Here is a 25,976-nt window from a genome sequence, read left to right as displayed (position 1 = left end):
GACTTGCACATGTGTGACTTACTCCCACCTCTGACTTTTGATGTTGAAATTAACTTCGACAAAGATTAGTAAATGCTTTTCTAGTATTTTCATTGTTAGTTCTTGTTAACTAATGTGGTTAACAAATGTAACCTTACTGGAAATTGTTTTTATATAAGAGACTGCCTGTTTTTGAAATTTTTGAAGCAAAATGGCTAAAGTAAATAGCTTAAAAAGCACCTTTAAACAGGCTAGATACTTGTTAGCTGATGTCCTGATGGTTCAGATATTTGAACATAACTCTGGTTAGTATAGCGAGATTTCAAGTCCTCCTATAAGCATTTATTATAAACTAATTTGGATTTCTTTGTAGCCAAGCCATGGTTAATTTTCAGAAGGGTTGTGTAGAGTATGCTTCTGACCTTAGTTGTATCTAAGTTTCCCAAAACCTGACCAGTAAGCCTCTCTTATCTCTGGAGTTTTGAAAACTGTATAAACTGCCAGAACACAGTACTTATTCCTGATAGCTTCTGTTATCTCTTTGTGGCTGCGTCTACACTTGAGTTTTGACAAGTGTAGAACCCTTATGCACAGCATGCCAGGGCCAGGTGACCTCTGCCAGAGATTGCTGCCCGGTTCATTAATCTCCCAAAGGCCTTGTCCTCTCAGCAAGCTAAAAACAAACACGACACATAATACGATCATCACTGCACTCACACACTCTGGGGTCCTTCTCCTTCTCTTTAGATTCTGAAAAGTGAGGACTGATATTTCTTTACTCCTCAGCAGGTCAAATCAAAAGTCATTGGTTAGAGATTATGTCCAGTTGACTTTAGCAAGGTTTGCAGGAACTGCATCATTTCTGTTAGAGTTTTGCCTATTTATGCCTTTATGATAATGCTGCAAAGACTAGCTTAGGCCAGCATGAAATTGTTAGGCTTAGGTTTGTGCTGGTTTCTTGACTAGTTTATCTATATTTTTTTTATACATTTCTTTTTTTTATTTAGTGGTGGTGTTTTAGTTAGCATTAGCGTTGCACAGTAAAACAGTTGTGTTTTTTTATAGTTTTGCATCTGTAGTTTTAAGCACAGCTTTATCAGAAGAATCTCTGGTATTTCTTTTATAGATAATGTTTTTAAACTACTGTTTTGTGCAATGGATGAATTAGGCAGGACTGCAGCGTTTAGTGGAAATACAACAGTCCTTTTTTTGTCATTTTATTAGATTTAGATATTAGTCATTACTCCTAGATTACAATTATAGTGTTTTGTCTACAGTATATGTAAACATGGGTTTGTGCCTGTGCTTGCATACAGAATTTAGAGTATAGCTATATACAGCAGCTTATATGCCACATTTGGTTGCAACACAGTTCACTCAATACTTTAACACAGCATCACACTGATTTTTCCTGCTCTTAGACAGGCTCTTGACTTTCTACTCCTAAGAAGACTAATAGCATGGGCAAAAAGTGAAGGTGTTATCTAACCAGACAATCTCCATACACACCTGTGGTATAATAAAGAGGAGCTACTTTACAGCTGCTGAAGACATGCTTTGTAAATGAAACCTGCTGTGCATATCTGCGGCTCTCGGTTTGATTGAAGAACATGTTGGGAAGCACAGTAATTACATGAACCCCACAGGTGGCCTGGTGAATCATTCTCCCATTAAACGTACAGTGGCACCAAAAAGTATTTGTGCACTGCAGTTACACTTAAAAATGGAGTGTCCAAATACTTTGTATTTATTTATTGATTGACTGATTTATTCATTGATTTTAATAATTTTAATAGTGGATTATATGGAAGCTTATTTACCTCAAGGAATAAATATAAAAAAAATAGAAAAGGTAATTGTTACTTTTTATCTCACAATTTTCAATTCCAAGAATTTGAAGAGCTTGCACTTTGTCCTGATGCTTTATATTGACTTTCTTTCTGACATATGATCATTTGGATCAGCTGATTTTATTGTGGAAAGCAGTTAAAGTATTTTTGAATCTCTATTTGACTTTGGATGAGGTCAAAAGAGCAGGGGTCCAATTACCCCATCTAACAGCCATGCAAATATCAGCCAAGAGTAGTTTGAAGAGCACACCACCCCAATCCACTTTTTTGACTCAACTAAAAGATTCTGATGTTTCACAGACTCCAGTTCAGTTCCTGCGTGTTCGACACAGACAGTGCTTAACACACCCAGGTCCAGGGTCTGTTGTTACAAGCCCTTTGGTTAAACACCGGAGCTGCCGTTCATTTCGGTTTGATTAAGAATGGCTGCCGCAGCTGCGTCCCGGAATCTCTGCCAGGCTCGCCTCTGGAGTGTGCCAGCGTGCGCCGAGCACGACATCTCTATTAAATCCTGTTTGTGCATGCATGGTTTTATTATTCTGATTTAATACAACAATGCTACCAATATCCATTCTGCTTCCTTCACTTCTTATTTATGCCAGTTTCCACCTGCCTCTGTCTCACCGCTGGGGTTGGTGGGACAATGGATATTAAATCAGATTTATTGTGAGGGTATAGAATAGTGTCTGACCTGCTGCTCTGCCATCTCCTCTCCCTCGGCCCACGGCTCCCCCTCCACTCTGTGTGTGCCAGAGGCGACAATGCAGCCCTCGCACAATTGATGGCTCTTCAATTTGCTCTTGGGAATTGGTTACATTCAGTCTTGGAATGACACCGAGCCAGAAATGGAATTAGGGACAGGCAGCTAAACGTTGTGTTAGAATAATGGTGACCGCCCTTTCTGCTATCCAGCTGTGCAGAGCTGTTCCCTCCAAACGCACACACATACAAACGGGAAGTTTAGAAGCACGAAATATGTTCACCCTGACAACTTCTGCTTACCGTGCAGCTTATGCGACTTCAGGATGGAGATGGTTTGGGGGTGGATAGACAGTACACCGACCTGATTTGCTGTGATGTGTTTTGGTGAGAGTGCACATTCAGTCTTCCATTCTGATGCATTCTGAATCCAACATGATTTCATCATATCTTGCAGAGTATATTTTTATGCAGTTCTTTAAATACTTAGCTTATGTGTGTTTAAACATTCTGTGGTTGAGTTTGAGTCTTAATTGCAAAGAGCCTCCTTGTTCTGTCTGGCTGTCAAATTATTATTATTTTTTGGATGAGGAAATCATAATCAAAGAGATGCATATATTTTACTCACTTTCTTGTTAGATTGTTAGATTAGGTTCTGACAGCACGCCTAAGAGTCACCCATGGCCTGTTCTGTTGCACATCACACATAAAAATGTCTTGATATGGCAACTTGTTTGGCTGGCTATGCACAAATTTTGGAAGTAGGAGAAAACCTATTATTAGTCCACTTGGAAACAGATTCATGTTTGATTTTAATATAATGCAATTCTTTTTACATTGCTATTTATCAATATCAGTTTCTAAATATTTAAAATATAATTGATCAATCTTTAACAAAGTTCAGCATATCAAATTCCTGAAGGATCATGTGACACTGAAGACTAAAATTACATTTAAATGCATTACAATAGAAGAAATTGTAATAATATTTCACAACATTTCTGTTTTTACTTTTGATCAGATCATGCAAACTTGGTGAACATAAGAGACTTTCGAAAAACATAAAAAATCTTAACCCATTACTTACTTAAATATAAGAATCAAAGTTTCATGATTTTTTTCTTTCTATTTGAATATGCATTAACAAATGGTCTGTTAAGCATCATATATTATTTATAAAGTTACTGTTTGCCTTTGCTCATACTGTACTTAGTGGTTTGAGGCACAGCATTAACTTAGAGACCCTGAAAAGCAGGCTGACTTTTTCTCTCACTGTTTAACATTCTGGAAGCGTGTTTGGGAAGGAAAGGCTGTCCCAGAGTGGTACCGTGAGGAGTCTCCCCTTGTGATTCTCCCCTTCCACATGTTGTTTTTGGGGATGGAAAAATGAGATTTCAAAAGAGTTGCTTGTATCCCTTACTCTGTGCTTGCAATTGCATTTCTCATGGGACAAAAACAAACTGAGTCTTATGGCTCTTGTATCATAGCTTGTTTTGCTGCGGGGCAAGCCTGAGAGTTAATCGAAAGTGAATGTGAAAGAAGATATGACAGAGATTTATGACTGTGAGAAGTGAACAGTTTGTATCTGATTTATATTGATTCAGAGTCTAAATAAAGCTAGTTTATCCTCACAGTAATCGTTGATCTTTGGTATGTGTGTAATGTGACTTAAATACAGTTAGGGGACAACATTGTCCCCAGCAGTTGGATGATCTTACAAAACCTTCCTTTTGGGATGTCCGGACATGTCAACTAGAAAAAAACAAACAAAAAACAGTTCATAGTTCAAGTCTCCTTGTTGTAAACATTTAAAAACTCAAGTAACTGTAAGGTTCTGAGTCAAAAGTCCAATTACTAGGGCTCTATGAATTCAGTTTTATTTTCTTCCCAAATTCTGTTTAATTTTTTTCCAAATTCCTTTGTTCCGTTTATTTTTTGTTTGTTTTGTTTTTTTTTCATTAAAATTTTTCTAGACTCCATAATAATAATCAAAAAATAATCAAAAAGCATGTCTAATTAATTGAAATCATGAAATGTACACAATTTAAAAGCAATTATTAAAAGTTTAACAAATATTAAATTTTTGAGGCCCTATGAAATAGTTTTTTCCCCTCTCAATTTCAGTGTCATTTTTAGCAATATATAAATAAATTAAATAAAGAAATTCTGGTTAATAATTTCTGTTAAATATTCCTTAGAAATTATGTTTTAATAATAATTTGATCATTACATTAAGTAGCCTACTATATTTCTTTTGACAGGTTGCTGTGAATACCTTTATGACGATAGTTTTTCTCAAAAGAAATTGTAAAATGCTCATGAATTGATTCTCAGATTCTAGAGATTATGTTCATGTACTCATGTATTAATGCAGCAGAGTCCATATCACGTTTTGATTTAAGTGTATTGACCTACTTTTGATTTATCCATCCCAAATTTGGCAAATTCTGAAACATTCCATGTGATACAGTAAATTCCATTTTTGTGACCCGACTCTGCAATTTCCGCGTTTTCCACATTGCGGAAATCATAGGGCCCTAAATTACACACTTTCTGGTATTTCAAGCAGGGGTTTGCCTGTACAAAGCGGCCTCAAATTAGAGTCATTTTGTGAATTTTATGCTCCAAAGGAAGTAAAAAAAGGATCATATTTTTGCTCCAGCTGTTGGGTAAACCAGACTAATATAGATTCAGCCAAGATTATAAAATCACTGTATTTTCACTGAATGATTGAATTCTACTCCTAGAAAAGTGATATTTTTGAGTAATATCAGATCAGGGCAAGTTGTCACATGAGCTTTAGATGTTGTCATTCCATTTCTCTTGGTCAAAACCACCATTTGATATTTTTGTATATAAACTTTTTTCGGGAATTTTCTGTTTTACCATTTCATTTACATTTGTCAGTTAAAATTGAGCTTAAATATATCTATAATAAGCTATTTAATGGCTCGTTATGTCTTTACAAAAAACTGACTTGAATGGCATATTCACAAACATTATAATTCTATCATCATTAATTCACCCTCAAGCAAACCTAAGTGCCATTCTTTTCTTTGGAACACCAAAGAAAAGAAGATAGTTTAAAGAAATGTTAGTAACCAAACATTATTGGTTACCATTGAATTCCATTGTATGGACAACACAAACACTTCTCAAAATATCATCTTTTGTGTTCTACAGAAGTTTTGGAATGACATGTGGGTGAGTTAATTATGACAATTTCATTTTTAATGGTATGAACTATCCCTTTAAAAATTTTGCTCTAAAAATATTCATTGTACAAAGAGTGACAACTAATTCCTCTCTTTATGCTCATTTACAGCTACATGGCTAAGCATTGTGTTGTGTGCAAGTACTTGTTAGCACTTACCTATTCGATTCAGTCACTGAACATCTTTGTCTTACTTATAGCTTATCTGCAGCATTTATCTAAACGTCTTTATGAACAAAATCCATTATTTTCCTTCCATGCAGTTCACATTCTTTTTTTTTACTGCAAAGAGCAGTGCATTTTGTTTCTTTGTCCATTCTTCCCATGGTTCATCATGTTCCATTAAAGAGAAAATCTCAGGAGAAAAGCTCAGGTACCTACGGTGTGTGGCCTCCAGTAAATGGAGGAAGATTAGAAGCATTATGAAGTAAAATTTTCAGAGATGAATTCAGCTTGTCTCTAGGGAGTTTTACCTCATGATGAATAAGTGGTTGCTGCGGTTTTATGAGCCGGTGTATTTGTGGTTAGGCAGCATGAACGGATAAAGACTTCTGTCTTGAGCTGGAGAGATGGTCTAGAAGTAGGTGAAGACATGGCAGACATGGACGACATTGCTGTATGGGCCCGCACATTTCAGCAGCTTGAATGAGTAAATATCCAGATTAATCCATCATTTCAATGCCCCACTCCCAGAAACCTGCATCTGATACTCATGGATCATTAAACCCTATGCTGTCATAAACCTTCACACAGGCAAGAGAGTTCAAGAGTCCCTCTGAGGCTCGCATACGTTCCTGCCAAAATGCAATAACCAATCTTAACTAGCGAAGTCAGATCTGGTCAATTTAATGTAGCGTCAAGAAACAGAGCCCATGTTTTACTGCTTTTGGACAGGTTGGTGCTTTAGTAGACATGGTGTGATTTTCTATGCAATGTCAAAAGATTTCTTCTGTTTTATCTGTTGAGAAGGTACATGGAGTAGGACAGTGATGAGATTACTCACACACTCAGTCCAATCCATCTTCACAAGTACACAGCACTTTTTTTGTTGCACTGCTTTCCTTTTATATATTTTTATGACTTATTCTGACCTCTGTAACAGGTCTGCCTTAACAAATTATCAAATTATGCAATCACCCTACTCACTCAGAAATAAATCAACTCAAACCAAACAACTTATAAATTCTATGCTTCTTTCATTCTAACTGCTAGTAGTGTATTTGCACTAATTAACACATGGTGAATTCTCAGTGCCATGCAGTTGCATTATGGCATGTTAACGTGTTATGCTCATGATGGAGTGATATCAGAGTGATCCTGAAGTGAGAAGAAACACAGATGCTCTGATTTTCAAAAAATATATATTTAAAAAAATAATAATAATAAAACGTAGCTCGTTCCTGGCAGTCACTCAGCTCTGCTCCGTCAAACGGTTTGATTTCTCGTCTTAGCTTGTAAACAGCACTTACTCGTCTCCTGATATTTGGACTTCAAACCTCTTTCCCTCTCTGGTAAAATTCTGTGATTTCATCTCACGGACGTCTTCCTCTTGCTTTCCTTTTGAGTTTTAAACTCTTCCAATCAATGATGTGTTCTGAAGGAGCATAACATTCCTCCCTGTCAACAATGCCAATGAGATGCTTAAGCCAAGCTCCAAGGAACACAAACAGAGGTACAAAAGAGATATGTAAATGAAGTGTCTTTTCAGATCATTTGCTACATCTGCACGTTTGATCTGGGTCCTTTCATTTCCCCACGTCTATTCGTTTCCAGTTCTCCTACTGTTAAATCTCCTACTGTTGGCATGATTAATGACAACAGAGGCCGTGTGCTCATGTTTTTTCCCCTTAGAATCAAACATTTTAATACAATTTTATAAGCATGTTAAAAGGCCACTGAACAAGCTGTAAAATGCTTCCTCCTGTTTTCCTTTTTATCAACTCCTAAGGGGAAAGCAGAAAAATCCATTTTGTCTGAATCAATATTTACTCCTGATGTTGTCTTCTCCCAAAATAATCGACAGCTGGTCTTTTGTTCAACCCCTGAAGAAAGTAAAAAGGAACTTAAAGGTTACCACACTAGAGTAGCTTTAAAAGCAGAAGAAAAAGGAAAACCAAGGGTAATGATAATGATTTACCTCTCGCGACATCCCTGTGAACAACAACACTGTGAACCTAAAAAGAAGCTGAACTTCTGTAGATGTCTATTTTCACAAAAAATAAATAGGTAAATAAATAAATAAAAATAACATTCTAGATACTATACATACAGTGTTCAAATGCGAGGTTGAGCAAAATTAAGAATTGAAGAACTGGCTTTCAGTTCATGAGTGAATTTGAACTGAATTGGCAACACCAGGGTTACTATTTTTAACTAAAACAATTAAAATACGTTTGTTAATTGAAACAAAGCTCAAATAAAATATGAATATTAATTAAAATAAAATAATTTTAGTCAAATTCCAACTCAGCCTCCTCTTTAATTCAGCTTTCAATTTAGTGGATTTTAAATTCAGAAGTAAATTTGGAATTTCAAATTAGAGACTTACTTTTTTGGCATTCTTAATTCAGTTCTGAATGTTGCACAACCCTGTTTATATGGCTTAGAAATATATAACTAATAGAATTTTAAGATTTCCAGTGGCTGTCTAAAGTCATGCAGTATCGGACATAACATTTTGTGGAATGCCTACTATCACCTTCATCCAATGAACCAACCACTTCCATACAGGTCAATTTCTGTAACATGAAATATTCTAATAATCAATAACACTCCTCCTTTATGCTATGAAACATTCAAACAATATTTCTGCTCACCATGCACTACAATTAAACTTAGTGACCCTGAGAGAAATAATATATGAAACTTCAACTGTCTTACCTTCTGCTAATGCTTCTGTTTGTTAATACGTTAGAAAACCTCTCTGTTCCATTCATGTTTACTACTGATAACTGTGAAGCCAAACCATTGCAGAATAGTATATACTGTACAACAGAACACCACAGAACAACCGTTTCATTATTACCAACAATTCGAAAGCTTTTCCGCTCCACTGCCTTCTGAATATATTACTATATATCTCAAAAAATACATTAAATACTCACTTATTGTAGTAAGAACTCCATTATTAATCAATGGAAAAACAGCTGCACACCTGTGCATAAAAGAAACAAATTCCCTTTCTCCACAACTGATAGCAGAATTTATAACCTGACAATGTTAAAAGAAACAAAATGATTTTATTCTGTCTGTTGACCTCATTGAAAGTAAATACAGATATAGTAAAATATATAGGTAAACCTACTGCCACATTATTAAAAAAAAAACTGAAAAAATGTATGTGTATGGTACGGTATGGAATGCATAACTGAAAAAAGTTTATCTTCAACTACAATCAGTTCACCCCACAGGCATGTCACTTCCTCTCCTTTTCAACGTGCTCTAATCCCAGATAATCATTGCTAACATGAATAGCTTTCTTTTAGTGGAAGAAAAAGGAGAAAGAATCTGCCAAGTAATTGAAGGCACAAAAAAATCGGAAGATATTTTTACAATATTGTCACTTTCAGTTGTCAGAGTACAAGAGATCCGACAAGAGGAGATTGACAATTATGTGCCATGTAGAGAAAAGTGACAGACAGACGGGTGGAAGTTCTTAGATAATGGAGGAAAAACAGCTTTGAGACAAAAACATATGTGGAGAGAGACACACTCTCATAGTTATATATAAAAACATAACAAAGAATTATGTGATATTGGTGCCGGGGAAATGGAGAAAATTTCAATACAGTGTCAGCCAGGAATATGTTGGTGAGATCAGGCTGGCAGCTTAAAATTTCTGGGCCGTTTCAAAGGTGTTGGGACTCCTATCTTGGCCATTGTGCGGTCTGTCTCGTATCACATAGGACTTGATTACCTGTCTGTCATGAGCGTGTTACAATTCAGTCTCTCAATTCTAACAAATAACTTGCACACTCAGAATGGCAAGAACCATTTTGTGCTATTTGGTTGAGAGTATTACGATATAAGAACACAAAGCAATGCCGGAATCAACTTTCCTTCAGTGCGGCAGCCGTGCTATTGCAGCGGTTGACACTTTATTGAATGAAGTTACGCTTACATTTTTGAGGCGTTTTGTCATTGCAGTTTTTGAAGCAAGACCTTTAAAACCGTATATCCAGAAAAAAAAAAAAAATCAGATGAAACAGCCATGAAAACACACAAAAGAACAAAATAGAAAGCACAACACGTATTATTCTGAGAATAATGCAGAAAAGATATGGGAAGTTTCAAGGTGATTTGGCACAATGTTGTCTATATAACTTGGCAACTGTAGAAGCATACATATGGAATAATGGATTTATGATTACGGTTATAGAAAGAGTCATTAGCTAAATATTGCAATCAATAGTTATTTTGATTAGAGTCTATTTAGTGCTTTATTCAAATCAAATCTCCACTTAAATCAGACATTTTGTCCTTCAGCAGAAATATCTCTACAGTATAATTCCCATGAATCAATCAATGCGGTAGCCAGGAGGAGAACACTAAAACATTTTCCAGAAAGCATATACCGCTACGGCCTCCCAGGAAGGGGGATAAAGAAAATACCATGTCAACAGCGAAATATTGGGCATGAAGAAGAAGAAGAAAAACTGGAAGTCTGGTTCGATATCTTTGCAGCTCCCCCATGAATATTGCCCAGTAGTTTGATCTGCTCCTTCATAATATCTGAAGAAATCTTTCTTTTCCAATCTCAATCCACTATTGAATCTCAGTGAAAGGAAGAAGGAGGGCTGCTTCATGGGTTTGGGGACTTATTGGCAACTTTGCCCTTTAAACTGATGGATGGTGTGACCGTGGCTGGATTTGACGGTGAGACTTGAGCAGATAATCAGCAAAAAGAACGCAATCACTCACACCAACCATATCTTGCATTCAGACACTACTGTGGAAGGGCTTAGCACTAGAGGAAGGTTGTTTGGGAGTATGTGAGTTATTGCTAGATTTGCTGGCTAATCTTGTCCATTCCTCTCCGCCACGGCCCTGGTGAAGTTGATGAAAACAGAAACCTGACTTTGGGACTTTGTAGTTGCTTATCCCCGTATTGGATGGCGCCCTTTGACCCTCAATACACATCCTGGGGTGTTGCAATGCAATATGAGTTGATGGCACAATTGTTGTGAGCAAATTGTCACCTTTTCAGTTCTCATATAGATGACCTTACTGACCCAGGGCCAGATTCAGCAGGTATCAAAGAAAGTGCAGCTACAATATTGAGCCACTGCCACTGGAGATACTTAAATGTCATGGCAAAATATCATTCAGCCATCAAAATAATTTTAATATGCTTAGATTATGTTTTTAGCACTTTAGTCAGCATGTTGATTGATCACATTACTGTAGTTGTAATGTACTCAGGTGAGTGATCAACGTCTAGAAGAGACATTTAACTCTTTTAATTTCAAATTATTCCCAGCTAAGTGAGTTCATATGCTTTACTTTTGGGTAGCATAATGAAACAAGCTTGAGCGCCTTTTATGATTTATTCTTGGTCACTGTAACTGGTTGGAAACTACAGAATTTGCTCTGTTGCTCTACGAGACCTGATACTGACATCATCATTCAGAGGGGCAAACAAGAATTAAACCACTCCAGTTATGTGATTTATCGTATGTACATAAATATGGTATTTTATACCACTTTAGGATTGGAACCATTATATGCATCAGACAGTCTAAAGCTGAGACCAGGAGGAGACTAGTCTGATTCTTGGAGCCCCATTTTTTCAACATTCAGACTGCTTATGACCTCAGTGATCTGCTTAGTTAGATCTGCTCCAAGGTCTGCTCTCTGCCCTTTAAACAGAGTGGCTAAGCACCAGCTGTTTGGCCCAGCTGAGTGGTAATGTCTTAAGGTAAACACTGTTGTATTCTTTTGCTCTGTCCTGATGGGCCCTTTATTCACGCTGCAGTGATTTTGCTTCAAGTTTTACCCTATAGGAGTTTGGGAGCTCGGGAAACCCAAGTTTGTGTTCCAATACACGCAACATAGTTTATACTGAACTGTTTTTGTCTCTCTGTTGCAAAGGTTAGAAAAGCTATTAGTTAAGTTGGACAGATATGTTATCATCTGTTGCTGCATATGAATAGTTTATTATTGCTAAACTGAGTCTGAACTGTAGGCCAGGATCCCTCGGTGGTGCATTGTGTTTACACATCTGGAGTTGGAACCGCGGTTGTGAACCCTGTCAGCCCTGTCTCCTAAATTACAGCAACAATGTAGATACCATCCAAGATTGAGTATCTGTTTGCAGTGCCCGGCTTTTTTTTTGTTTTTGTTTTTTTTGCTTACGCACCATCCCTTATTCACTGGCCTAGCAGGTGTAGTGTGTCCAGATTCCAGATGGTTGTGCAGGCTGCTTCTCCCACTGGCAAGCCAGATGCAGCTGTTTGGACGGCCGACTGATTGATTCCACTGCAGACTCTCGCTGTGACCAGGCCTGGGTCACTTCTGCAATGCCCTCTGTGTGCACTGACATTTACCACAGAGCAGAGGACTCAGCCCTGGCTAGGGAAGGGAATGATGATTTTTTTGCCCAGCTGGGGGCAGATTGTGGGACATCCTAGTTTTTTCACTGGCAATGAACAGTAGGGTGTCGTTTTGGCCAGATTTAAAAACTGAGACGTCATTGGCTAGAATGTTTGGAACGGAATGTACACCATCCCAACCGATTGCACTAATTAATTCACATTAGATACAGTCTGGGGATGTGGGTATTTTCCAGGGGTCAGTGGATATGAGGGGTTTAGTGTGCATTTGTGCATTAGCCTGAGGCCTTCATTTGATGCAATATTAGAATATTGAAATGTATGTTGAAATGTTACATCTGTTAACAAGGTTGGACGAACCATATGGGGATTTGAGCACATGCCCAGGGGCATCACTTCCAGACTGGGCACCATGCATTGTGTTTATACTGGTGTGAGTAGTTTAAAATGCTTCAGTGGGACAGTTTTGACTCTTCTGGCTTTCTGCAGTCCACTGCACTGTCTACAATGCTCTTTATAAGTTTGCAGGCTTTTAAATTAGATAAAAACTGTCTGAAAAATTGTCTTCTAAAATAACAATTAAGTATAGAGTAATATTAATTAACATGTACTTATATATAGTGTTAGGATTATGGTTTGGTTTAGAGTTAGTTGCTTGTAATTATGCATAATTTACTGTCATTGCTGTAGTTATTACATCTAACATAACGTGGACACTGTAAAATAGTGTTACATGAAATTAAATGTTTGATTAAATACAGAGGTTCTTAACCTTGTAGACTAGAAGGCTCCCCCATCATCCAATTATTATAATTTTTTCTCCATCCTGCAGTACTTCCCTTGTAGAGAACCACTTGTTTGTTGGGAAATTCACATTCCCAGGTTGCTCTCTCTCTGAAAAAAAAAAAAAAAAAGATCCTTAGACAACTCCATTCTGAGTTAGGTAAAAAGCTTAGTGGTTATTGAATCTAGATGAAGGGAAACTGACCAGAAAGCATAAAAATAACATGTTTTGTGTGTGTTTAAAACTTGTCTACAGAACAGAATCCTGCAACATAATCTTTTTATATGCAACATAAACTGCAATATACACCAGAATTTAGTAAAATGGCTTTTTAGTAAGATTATATCTCAATATAGAGCTGTAATGCTCCGAATGTATTTCATTAGTGCCAAAAATGACTAGATACGAAACATAACTTACCCATAACACCAACACACACTTCAGGTACTGCAGCCATTTCGATTCAGCTTGTCTGTGAACTCATATGGCCTTATTGATTTTTTATTTTTATTTTTTTATTTAGTTATTTCTTTTTTTGAGCTGACATTTACACCAGGCTCTGCCTAGTGGCTCTGGCTGTACTGGCTTTCATCAATGAAGTCTCAACCTTAATCACACTTCAGGCCTGTCACAGCACCTGCCCGGAGGCCATCACCACTACTCTTTAAGAGACAACAACTCCTGCTAAAGTCACCAGAGCCCATTGCAGAGTGCCTTTTCGCACAGGTTCTTCGAAAGCCACATGCCCAAAATAAACTTCTTCACCCTGTGTGTAAATGTCATAGGCTGAACACCACTGGGCAGAGTTTACTCAGAGCGTCTGTGGCATCCGAGCTGCTTGCTTACAGCAGGATTCTATGACTTGCACACAAGGTGACATGTGTCTGCACCTTAAAAGTGCTAGTACTGTACAATTATATTGTATTATATTGGTCAATTTGAATTTAATTAAATTATGAATTTAAACATACTGCATTCTCTACAGTATTTTGTCTATTTTGTTTCTAGTCTAAGTTAACAATAGCATATTAGTTTTCCAGTGGGATAAAAACTGGTATTGAGGAACCTGAAACTTCAAAGTGTTGGTGTCTTGACATCTGTAGGTCCATTTTGCTTTCATAATGTAACATATTTCCATGTGAAATAGGATGTAATGCTTTAGTTCATTAATGGCCGTTCCATTCCAAAGTGGAACTACACCAAATGTGATTTTGTCAAAGTAATGCTTAAAAAGCTGTTTGGTTGTTGGTTAACATTAATGAGTAGCCCTATGAAGTGAGAAGTGTAATGTTTAATAGGAAGTGTAATGAAATGAAGTGTAATAGGAAAGTCATTTCAGAAGAACAAGTTATTTGGTTTTGATTTAATATTATAAAGTCAAACTATTTTTTGTCTTATAACATGAACCAATGAATTGCAATAAGATAGGAATGTGTGCTATGGAAGTAAATGGGGTCCGTTTTTATTTCATGTTGACCTAAGCAATTCAGAGTTAACTTCACTAATATATCTTTACCCTTTTATGCTGCTACAGTCGAAATATGCAAGACTTTCTTAGTCTGTATTAATTTCGTTCTGACTTATTGAAGTTGCCGATGACTTTAATGGGCTAATTAATTAAAGATGTGATTCTCTGTGCAGCATTAAGGGAGATGATCTATAAAGAATGAATAGCCTATTCTACCATCATTATGGCTGCGTGATGATAATGTTGATATCAATTTGTTCTCATTTAGTAGTTGAAGAAGACAGAAGAAGGTTTATCTTGGACGCTAGAAGATGGGAGGATGCACTTAAAGCTGTTAGCTTTCTCTTTTAGCAGAGGAATGTAGTGAAATATCGATCTGATACTTGCCGTATATGTGGTCGTTGCTTTTCTCTCACCCAATAAAGCCGGTGAACTTTATTCACTCTTCTGACATCTTTATTTAAGAGAAAAATCTGAGGCACAAAAAGAATCAGTAAGTTTATGTGCTTCTATAAGTGATATCAATTGTGTAGAATGCAACACGACCACAGAAAGAAAGTCTAATGTTCCTGCTGCTTTTGTTTTTGTTTCTCAACCGCAATATTAACCTTTCAATGGAAATCCACTCTCCCATTATACCACATATGGTGTACGACTGAATTTTCTAATGACCCTTTGCAAACTAGGTTGTACAATATAAGCAACTGTAAAATGCTTTTAGAATGGGACATTAAAATTGCTTTGGGTTACCACAGCATCTGAATGAAAATGACTCTTAGCGCTTGTGGCCTGTGTGTTGTGGCTACGTTCTCATCTGTTGTTTTTATCCTCCACTAGTTTTGGGGTTAGAAGGGCTAATGAGTAGATTACATGCCGTGGAGAAGTATTACAGTGCTTTAGACCTGCTAACTATTGCTTTACAGTGCTGTAGTTGCAGGGAAATATGTTGGTTCCAGTCTTTCTATGGGAAGAATTAATCCAGACATTTTGGGTAAACTGAGATTTGATGCCTTAGACGCTGACCTCATTGATGAAGCCAAAAGAATCCAGGTAGCAAGCACTGCAGGATTTCTAACGTGCATAAATTGCATGCATAAATTATGGCATCGGCCTTGGAAAAGTGCTAAAGCTAACGAGCATGAGAGTTTTGTCAGATACTCACCCAGGCTCAGTGTTAATGGAGTTGCAAAGTAAGGCACACGTTTAGATCTTCAGTATCACTCAGGGCATTATAGCGCAGTTTATGAGCGGAGACGGAGGATGGGTTTGAACTCTGTTTCCCCTCAGTGAAGCAAAACAAAAAGCCAGACTCTCTCAGGAAGAGCTGAGTAAACCATAACCTCTATATCTCCGCTGAGTCTCATAAAGCCACCTCAAAGAAATGGCACTCATCAGTTTGGAAGTTTTTCTGTCTCTTTTTCATGCTTTATTTGTCTTGTCTCTTGTCACACATCTTTGTTTATAACAAACACAACCCTTGCTGCTACCTTTTTATCATTTTCCTAAAACTTAAAGGTACTGTTCACCTAAAAATGTCAATTCTGTCATTATTTACTCACTCTCATGTCGTTCTAAACCTGTGTGACTTGCAGAGATATATTTAACACTGTTTTTGTGTTGTTACAACAAACGGTGACTGAAGCTTTCAAGCTTCACAAAGGATGCAAAAGCACCATAAAAGTATCATAAAGTGGCCCATACGACTTTGCATGCTACAGTATATTCAATGTTTTCCAAATGAAAGCTCTGTATTAGAAACCAACTGAAATTTAGGTCTGGAAATGTGTGCCTTTACCATTGATACAAGAGAGCTGAAAGTAGTGAAGATCTTTTCAATGAATCGATTAATTTGGTTAACAAAACCAGCCTGAGTGATTAGTTTACCAATCCGACTGATCTGGTTGAAGCGATTGTAATGTTCCAGCTGCTTTTTATGTTCCTCAATAGTTATGTTAACCTTAAAGCCCTTCAAAGGAAGTCCAGTCTCTTGTTTTATGACATGTACAGTATGACAGAATTAATTACCTAATGACCCTCAGTGATTTATTAATGAATCGGACTGATCTGGTTCATTTCAACTAACTCATTCAATCAATAGTCAACTCACTGATTTAAAGGAATATTGGCACACAGTTTTGTATTTTATGCACATCTGTATTTCTGTCCTTATGAAAGCAAGTATGGCTTATGTCGTATGGCTTCCTGATATCAGAATGCTTAAAATATAGTGCATAAAGTGACATTTTTATTACACTTTATGGTGCTTTGTGTCCTTTTTCAAAGGGTGAAAGCTTAAGTTCCCATTAATTGCATGGAAAACAGTCTTAAATATCTTTTAATGTGTTATATAAAGAGAAAAAGTCCCACAGGTTTGGAACGACATGAGGGTGAGTACACGCTGACAGAATTTAATTGTAGAGTGAACTATCCATTTAATGTTCCCCCTTCGTCGTTCACAAGCAGTAAGACCTAAAAGAAAAGCGCATAGCGACTTCTAAAAGCACATTTAAATGTTTTTCTCTCCGGAACAGCAGGGAACATTGTCATTTCCTAACCCCTGTCCCCTCGATCACAGCCCATCTTCTCTAGTTTTGTTTAATAAGGAAATCATGCTGAGTCAAATTTTTGGAAACTAATGAAGTCTCCACACAGCTGTATCACAGAAATGAACTGATAAGGTGACCAACATGACAAGCAATCATTTATGCTTTCCAGTTCACACAGAGGAGAAGAAAAGAAAGAGGGTATAAATTGAGGCAAGGCAGCAGGTGGTGTTCTTGCTTCGGATGCCCGTTTCCCTGTAAGCAGCCACACAACAGAGGTGAAGACAGATGGGCACAATACCCTTGTGTTTGGCTTTCTTTTGTCACATCAAGCAAGGCCACACATTTCTGTGAGCATGGGAGCGCCTAGGCTCTTTCGTCTTACCTCATTTCTCTGTCCTCCCATTGGTTGTCATCTGCTCTTGACACCAACTTGGATACACTCTTACACACGCACAGAGTGTGATCGCTCACACAGGATGCTTTCTTGCAGTTTGACAGAGTGCAACAGTATTGAACATAAAGTGCATTTATAGGTGCTTTTAATACACTTGTCAATATGTCTTAATTGTCCTGACCCCTAATTAATCTGATTGATTTTTTTTTTTTAGTTTTAAATCTGGTATTGATCGGCTGCACTACATGTCAGAAGTTATTTTTAACTTGACACAGCATCTTGAAAAGTGATGTGGTGCATCAGCCAAAGATGTTCATCAAGCAAAGAGCTACAGCTAAGGTTTTCAAGTTGGGCCAGAAGAAGGGTACATGGAACATTTACGAGAAGAAAATATAAAATGAAAATTTGTAAAATCTTTTATTTGTTTGATCTTTGGAAAAAAAATTATATTAATTAATTACTTTTTACAAAATTTAATTATTTTTTACCTTTATTAATGCTTCATGTAATATATGCACAGACACCATGTGATAATATCTGCTCTGACATTTTTTTTGTCTGGATGGATGTTCAAATGAAGTTCACCATGCTGATTGAAGAAATTTCTGTCATGCTGTCTTATATGCAATGTTATCCCTGCCCTGCTGAGGCAATTCTAAGAATATTTGCTTCATGTGGCTAAGAAAATCATTGAGTTTCTGAGTAACTAAACTAGCTTCTGTTCTCTTATGAGGAACTCCATTAAGAGAACTCCTAAAGGACTGAAGAAGCAGTGGGTTGAATAGAAACAACCATAAAGAGTGGAGACCTTGTTTGGAAATGGTGCCCTTAACCCCCAGATGTATTTGTCATTAAATCAGAGATAAAGCAGAGAATGCCTTTGTGAGTTTAATAAGAGTCTGCATAGTGCTATCCGAGCATCACTGAAGGCAGTGCTATTTTAGCAGCAAATTAACCTGTAGGACAAGAATGATAGTATTTTTTCCATTTCCGTAAACACAGCACTTTTGTCAGATTTGGCTCATTAAATCTAAAAAATAAGCTAAAATAAGCATTTATTTTCCCCTCAGAATACACAGTGCTGAGATTCTCCAATTTTTTATTTATTTATTAATTTTTTTGTCCATGTTGTATCCTAGGGGACATGTCAAAGCGAACTCTGTGCCGTATTGCTGAGTGTGCGATCGCAAATGGCTTATTTTTTTATTTTTTATTTTTTTAGCTGCAGTTTTTCCTTGAAACTCTGAATTGCTGAAGTAATAACATGCTTGAAGCTTCCTAACACTGAAGCTCCCTGCCATGAATTCTTCTTTCAAGGGATTTGAAGGTAGTGACAGTGTAGAAGCATACAATCTCATATCCAGAATGTTCATCTGAACAAACACTGAGGTGCAGCAGCTGTTTGAGAGCTGTCCTGTTAATGTGCATTCTGTTTCCCAGCTGGCTCCTTACAAGGCCATTGCCATCCTATGCTCTCCAACTCCGCAAAGCAAATCAAGCCAACACTTTATTGACTGATCTTCTATAATTGCCTATGATATAATCTTCACTAACAACTTAAGAGACCTCAGTAAAATGCAGAATGGCTGAACAAGGCTGCAGTTTGAACAGATATTGAAGTATTGAAGGCGTTTTATTGAATGGCCAACTCCTTGAATATGTACTTTCTATGTTGAAGTAGGTATAAAAGTATGGCAAGTTTATTTGTTTGAGTTGTCGTTGTTGTTTTTATTCATAACAACCTATTAAACAAAAAATACAAAAAAAAAATAAAAAAACTACTACAACAAAAAAATACCCACCAATAAAAAAAAAAAACTTACTTTTTTGTCATTTGTGTTGGTTTTTTTTATTTTTATTCAGGATTCATTGATAAATAGAAAGTTCAAAAGAATTTCTAAAATAAAAAATATGAATCAAGTCAAGTCACATTTATTTTTATAGCGCTCTATACAATACAAATTGTTTCAAATCAGCTTCACAATAATAAACAGGAAAACAACAGTGTTAACAAACTGTAAAATTCATCTGTTATAAAACTGATTCAGTTTTAACTCTACATAAGATAATAGTGTCAATTATCAGCTCAAATTAGTTCAATGTTGTTTCAGTTCAGTTCAATAACAGTCAGTGTTGCAAAGTTAATCAATTATGAAATGAGTTCAATTCAGCTATAATCAGGTCTACAGAAGAAAATAGTGTCTTTAAAACAACTTCAAGCTTTAAATGTGTCATGGGTCAATGTGGATTCAATTCAGTTCAATAACAAAGTTAGTGTAATTTTCCATCTCATTTCAGTTCAAATTATATTCTCATCTGATGTCAGTGCAGTTAAATCGATGATTTATTGATTGCAATCAATCACCTAGGACTGATCCTATATTGTCTTTTAAGTTGAGCTGACCCTGTGTATGCTAATGCATTTTTTCTTTCAAGTTAGAAAGAATAGCTTTTTTTTTTAGCTTCGAAGCAGCTGTGTGATTGTATATATCCTTTCATAAAGAATGATTGTTAAGAAAGCACTGGGTTTTTCTAAATCACAAAGGGATAAAATGAAGCCAATGCCTTCATTATTCATGAACGGGATATCTAATCTAAAATATTTACATTTTAGACAGGACAACTGATCATTTATGCTCTGTGTTTCTGATGTATTGAATGTATTCCCTAGGAAGGACCTCTTGAGTGGATCTCTGAAATTCCGTCTGTGTGTCTAGAGTTGTTATGTACTATGTAGAATTCAAGGCATTGATGTTTGCCTACAAAACCACCACTGGCTCTGCACCCCTTTACCTAAATTCATTACTTCAGATTTATGTGCCCTCTAGAAGCTTGCGTTCTGCAAAGTGAACATCGCCTGATTGTGCCATCCCAAAGAAGCACAAAGTCACTTTTACAGACTTTTAAATTAAATGTTCCCTCCTGGTGGAATGACCTGCCCCACTCAATCCGAGCAGCTGAGTCCTTAGCCATCTTCAAGAATCGGCTTAAAACACATCTCTTCCAGATTTATTTGACCCTCTAACTTTAGCACTCACTATTCTAATTCTATTCTTAAAAAAAAAAGTCTAGCTAGCTTTCTAATCTTTTTGTATTCTATCTGTTTTCTTTTTATTTATTATATTATTTCAAAGCCCTTGCTACGTGTACTGCGTTTAAGCTAACTGAGACTTTTTACATAACATTTATATCATTGCTCTTTTGTTGATTTTGATTGCTTCCATTGTACTCACTTGTAAGTCGCTTTGGATAAAAGCGTCTGCTAAATGACTAAATGTAAATGTAAATGTAGAACTGAGAGGAGGAACAGGGCTGTATATTAAAGTATGGCATGTGGGGTGTGTCATTGTCAGATAAAATCCCTGCTTCCCTCCAGCTGAAAGGGTGATTGATGGAGAGCAAAAAATAGGTGTGAAAGAGTAATAATGTTGCTGGAAGTAAAAGATGAAGATGGACAGAAAGGTTGGTGCTGCATGGTTGACTGGTCCTTACAAAAAAACGGAAAAAGCCATCTTAAAAACCTCTCTGTCTACTATCGACCTAAAAGCCTCAAAACAGCAATTTCTTCTGCATTTTAAAAGCTGGATGATTACCTTTAATTCTTAATGAAGATAAGCTTTGCTTTCCTAAGTTTTGTATGCTGTAATTGACCAGAAAAGCCCTCAGCAGAATCACTGTGCTCTTGTTTGTCCGTAAAAGCAGCCTTTAGTCATTGTAGGGTCGACAGAAAATGGACTTGATCTACACCAGATTTTTTTGCTCTTTCAAAAGATTTAATAAACAAGGCAAAATCAGGTTGTATAAATCCTTTACATAGAAAACCTTGGCTATGTAGTTCAGTTCTGAGAATAAATTAAAAGTGAAAAGTTCACTGAATGTTGCCACTGTGAGAAAAATATGAAATTCTAGTTACATTTGATTAGTATTTTGGCTAAATATAATCAATAATAAAAAATAAAAAAAATTGAAAAAATCTTTTTAAACACTTTCCCCGCCATTGAGGAGTTATGTAGTTTTTTTTAAAAGAAAACGCTTCCCCACCATTAACGAGTTTTTACAGCTTTTCGTGTTTTCACTGTTATACACTCAGGGGCGCTATTACACATCTTCTGAATGATTACAAAACCTCCCGAACAAAAACACATGTGAACAGGACGGAGAAACCGCGATCCCTTATGTAAACAGATGCATATGAAAAATAATACGATCATCAGCAATAGACAGCATATAAATGGAAACTGCATAATTTTACAGAGTAAAATGTTGATCCAGTAAGTGGTATATGTCTGTGCAAGCTTGATGGAAGCGATTTACTGAATTTATGCTTTGATAATCATGCTGAACATTATCCAGGTGTAGTTTTTGATAAAAATTGATTTTCTTCACCTTTTTGCTCAAAATGATGCAATTTTTATGAAACCTACCTGTATTCAAGTGTTGATAAAAAAAAAAAAAAAAGAATGCTTTAAGCTAGAATAAAACAGATTTTTATAAATTATATTTTATTTTTTTTATAAAGTAGAGGCTCTGATCTTTATTGGTGTTTATTTCAAAATAAAAAAACAACAAAACAAAATTATAATGCAATCAAACAAAATTTAAAAAAAACCATCAAAATCGCTGGTGGTGGCTGGAAACTTTTAAAAAAAATGCTGGCGGAGACAGAGTAAAAAATGATTGTTTCTTCTTGAAGACTGTTCTTGACTTTTTGGCTCATCAGTAAGTTCTAGGAGAAAGGATTGAACTAACTTCAAATAATTAAAATGTACTCACACTTTTGCTTGAAAAATTAATTAAATACCATGTAAAATCAACTTAATACAGTGTATAATCTGTGCTATTATTACTTTGATTTCAAATACTATATTTATTAAATAAATGTTTATTAAATGAATAATTTATGTATTTTAGAAGTGTTAACAATTGATCTTGATTACTTTTTTAGTTGTGGGTGCGGTTTTAATTGGGGTTTAAATTTTAATACAAATCTAAATGCAATTATTTAAATATTGGTAAAAATAGTATACATAAGTAGATTTATTGATCTAAGAAATGTAAAAATTGTCAACTGTATTCAGTAATTAAATGGAAATCTTTCTGTTTCAGGTTGTATGCACTGGATCGCAGAAAGAGGAAGAGAAGGCTGAATGTGTACCGGGATTTCAGGAGAAGGAGTACCGGGTGGAGTACAGTGGAGGGTTCCTCAAAGACATCCCTCTGCTGCAAGGTACGGCTATGATGTCATTATCGGTGAATGAGAAGGTGCAGGTTTGGTAGTGGAATTGTTTTTTTTTTTTTTTTTTTGGCTTTCTCTTGCCTCTCACTTTCTCTCTTTCACTCACCTGGCTGTGTACGCCAGCTGGAGAAAGATCAGTTCTCAAGGGCCGTGGGCGAATGTTGATTGTTCATTATTCTCATTATCATGCACAATACTTTTCCGTTTATAAAAAAAAAAAAAAAAAAAGGAATTAGAGTCCAAACAAAACATCAAAACGATCTGGTAAATTATTCTGTTTGATTGTGAGGATGTTTACAAAGCCTTTGTGATTCCAGTCTCTTCCAGTGGCTGCTGCTTGTAACGGCTGCAGCTGCTTAGAACTTTCTACATAAAAATTCATGTCAAGATTCTGGCAGACGATGCCGCCATCCAGACATTTTCTGTCTGCATCATATTTTTCAGAGGCAGTTAGGACAGATTATCAAAAAAACTTTCGAATGGCCAACAGTCGCAAGACAGGAACGATGACAGCAGAAAAAGGAAAGCAGAAAGTGAGAACTGCTAATAAAGGAGTCGTTTCCACCCAGGTCTCCACATTCACACAATGAAACTCTCCTGAGATCCCTGAGAATCAGAGTGATTAATGAAATTACAGTCTAATTACACATTAAGCATGTACGTCCCCACAGGATACTCGTACACTGCCTTGCATGAAAAAGGCAGCACCATGAGTGTTTTGAGAGCAACAACATATTAATCACTTTTTAAGATAAATCATAAACAATGTGTTGCCTGGTGGAGTTGTAACCCACCCACCCCTCAAGCCTAACATGAGAAATGAATAGAATAAATGGAAAAAATAAAAATAAATGCAATCCACTATGTGGCGTTCACCTCAGAGATGTCCAGAGGTCCTGTACTGCATGCGAATAATAATTAGACAGGGAACCAAACATGCTGCAGAGGTCAGTGCTGCAGTGAGAGCAGGCAGACAGTGGCTTCACTGCAGGATGGAATATAAGTGTGAGGTACTTGTACATCACCGATCCCCGATTGTGAAAACCTGGCAAGAAGTCATGAGAGATAGTAGTGGAGGAGTATAGCCAAGCTTGATATTCATAACCGGTCCACAAAATAGTCTGAATGTGTTGAACTGCTTGAAATCGATGTACTATGCTTAAACAGCTAATCCACTTGTCCATCTATCCATCCAAACATTGTTTGTTTGTTCTATCTATTGCTCGATCATTCGTTCTATCTATTGATCGATCATTCTACCAATTGATCTATAGACTGATTGTTCTACCATTTGTGACTCAGAAGTCCACTACTAAATATTGAACTATGAAAGTAATAGCCATTATTTATATTTTAGTAATGAGGAGCAATTTAGAACATTATCATGTTTAATACCTAATAATTAACCTTTATCAATGTAATTTTGAAGAGCATCTAAGGCTGTAAATTCCAGTCATTTAGGCTGTAAATTCCAGTGTCACCTAAAAGAAATCCTGAAAGATTTGTATTTTAACAGAACAGTGGGAATGATTTGATTGGCTAATCAGGCTGTGTGGGATCTTGTGGAGTCTTGCGATGATTGTCAGTCCTCGTTCAAAAAAGAAAAACAACTGTTCCTCTTGATTTTCACAATTCACTGGACCGTTTCCCCTCGGAGATGCACAGTAATGTCTTCAAGCTTTTCTTCAACTCCTCTGGGATCGGCAGTGATGTCTAGCTGGCACCGCTTTGTGCCCCAGTGGGATTCTGGCATCTCTGCCAAAGTGCCATTATTTTCCGTCTCCTCTTCCCAAATTGACAGTCGTGTCAACAGGTTGCAGAGCCAGAAGAGGAAGAATGGGCACTGTATTCTGCCAAGAAAGTACTGCAGATGCTGCAGTTTGCGTGACGATGAGTTTTTTGTGAACACTTGTGTTTGTGTGTGTGACTGGACATGACTGTTGAGTTTGCACATAGTCACCGATTTGGAGCCGGTTTTACTACTATGTTCCAAGTTTTTGTGTTTGGGGGGAGCCATTGATCCATGTAATTAGAACAGTGAGAGTGGCGGCAGTCCTTACAAAAGATTGTTCCTTTTGATTTTCAATTTACTTAAGCTACAGAACATGATTACACTGACAAATAACACCACTCAACACCATTATGCTGACAGACAAAGAAACGGAGTTAAAGCACTGTCATCAGGCCAAACATTTAATGAGAAGTACCACTTTTTCCAATAGAAAAATATATATTTTATCACCAATTCAGCAAGCTGGCCAATCTCGCCTGGAGTTTCAATCTATTTATTCTATTCTATTCGATTGGGAATGGCGCTGAGGCATTCTGTCATCTAGGGACCCAGCGATCCATGCCCGTGGAGACAGAGCTCAGTTCCGCTTTACTGAGTCACCCTGTAACCACTGTGCACTTCTATTACCCTGAATATGCTGTCAGCACAGCACAACACACCAGACACACTCACTTATGTGCACAAGTTCGCACACATGTGCAAATAACTTTCCTAGTAAACCAAAACATAAGCAATGGCATTACCATGCATGTTTGCAAAAGCGTGATCATTCAGTCAGAGAAGTACACAGCTTATTTGCTGTAAGCTCTATGCTCTTGCAGGTAGTACAGCTGCTACACAAGAAAAAGTGGCCAGGGCGAACTCATTCATATTTATAGATATTTATATGTAGGTTTGTGTGTGTGTGTATACACACACACTACTGTTCAGGTGTTTGGGTAGGTGTTGTTGTTGTTTTTTTTTTTTTGGGAAAAGTTTCTTATGCTCAACAACAGTAATATTGGTGCTCAAGAAACGTTTTTTTATTATGATCAGCATTAAAAAAATGATTGTGCGGCTTAATATTTTAGAAGTTTAAAATAACATTTATTTGAAAAAGAAATCTTTAGAATTGTCTTTACTAGCACTTTTGGTAAATTAAATGCTGAATAAAAGTGTTTTCTCTAAAAAATGAGAAAAAGTGTTTTCTCTAAAAAAAAAAAAAAAAAGAAAGAAAGAAAGAAAGAAAGAAAGAAAAAAAAAACTTCAATATTTTAAAAATTGTGATCGAGCTTGAACAGCATGCCCAGTCTGCCCAGTCTGCCCAATCTGGGCAGTCGTGCCCTAATGGTTAGAGAGTTGGACTTGTAACCCAAAGGTTGTGGGTTTGAGTCTCAGGTCCGGCAGGAATTGTCGGTGGTGGGAGTGAATAACCAGCTTTCTCTTCCACCTTCAATACCATGACTGATGTGAGACCCTAGAGC

The 25,976-nt window shown here is 36.7% G+C and overlaps 1 protein-coding gene across 4 annotated transcripts in view; it reads left to right on the top strand.

Moving 5' to 3' along the window:
• Positions 1 to 25,976, top strand: part of LOC109109916 (cadherin-13-like) — a 283,438-nt gene that overhangs the window by 62,463 nt on the left and 194,999 nt on the right. For all 4 annotated transcript variants that reach the window (XM_042775469.1, XM_042775468.1, XM_042775471.1 and 1 more), the window contains exon 2: positions 22,592 to 22,712. In XM_042775469.1, coding sequence (XP_042631403.1) covers positions 22,592 to 22,712 — 121 coding nt within the window. The remainder of the gene's footprint in view (positions 1 to 22,591; positions 22,713 to 25,976) is intronic.

Source organism: Cyprinus carpio, chromosome A18 (assembly GCF_018340385.1).
Source record: "Cyprinus carpio isolate SPL01 chromosome A18, ASM1834038v1, whole genome shotgun sequence".
Classification (NCBI taxonomy): domain Eukaryota; kingdom Metazoa; phylum Chordata; class Actinopteri; order Cypriniformes; family Cyprinidae; genus Cyprinus; species Cyprinus carpio.
This window is presented reverse-complemented; position numbering and strand designations above follow the sequence as displayed.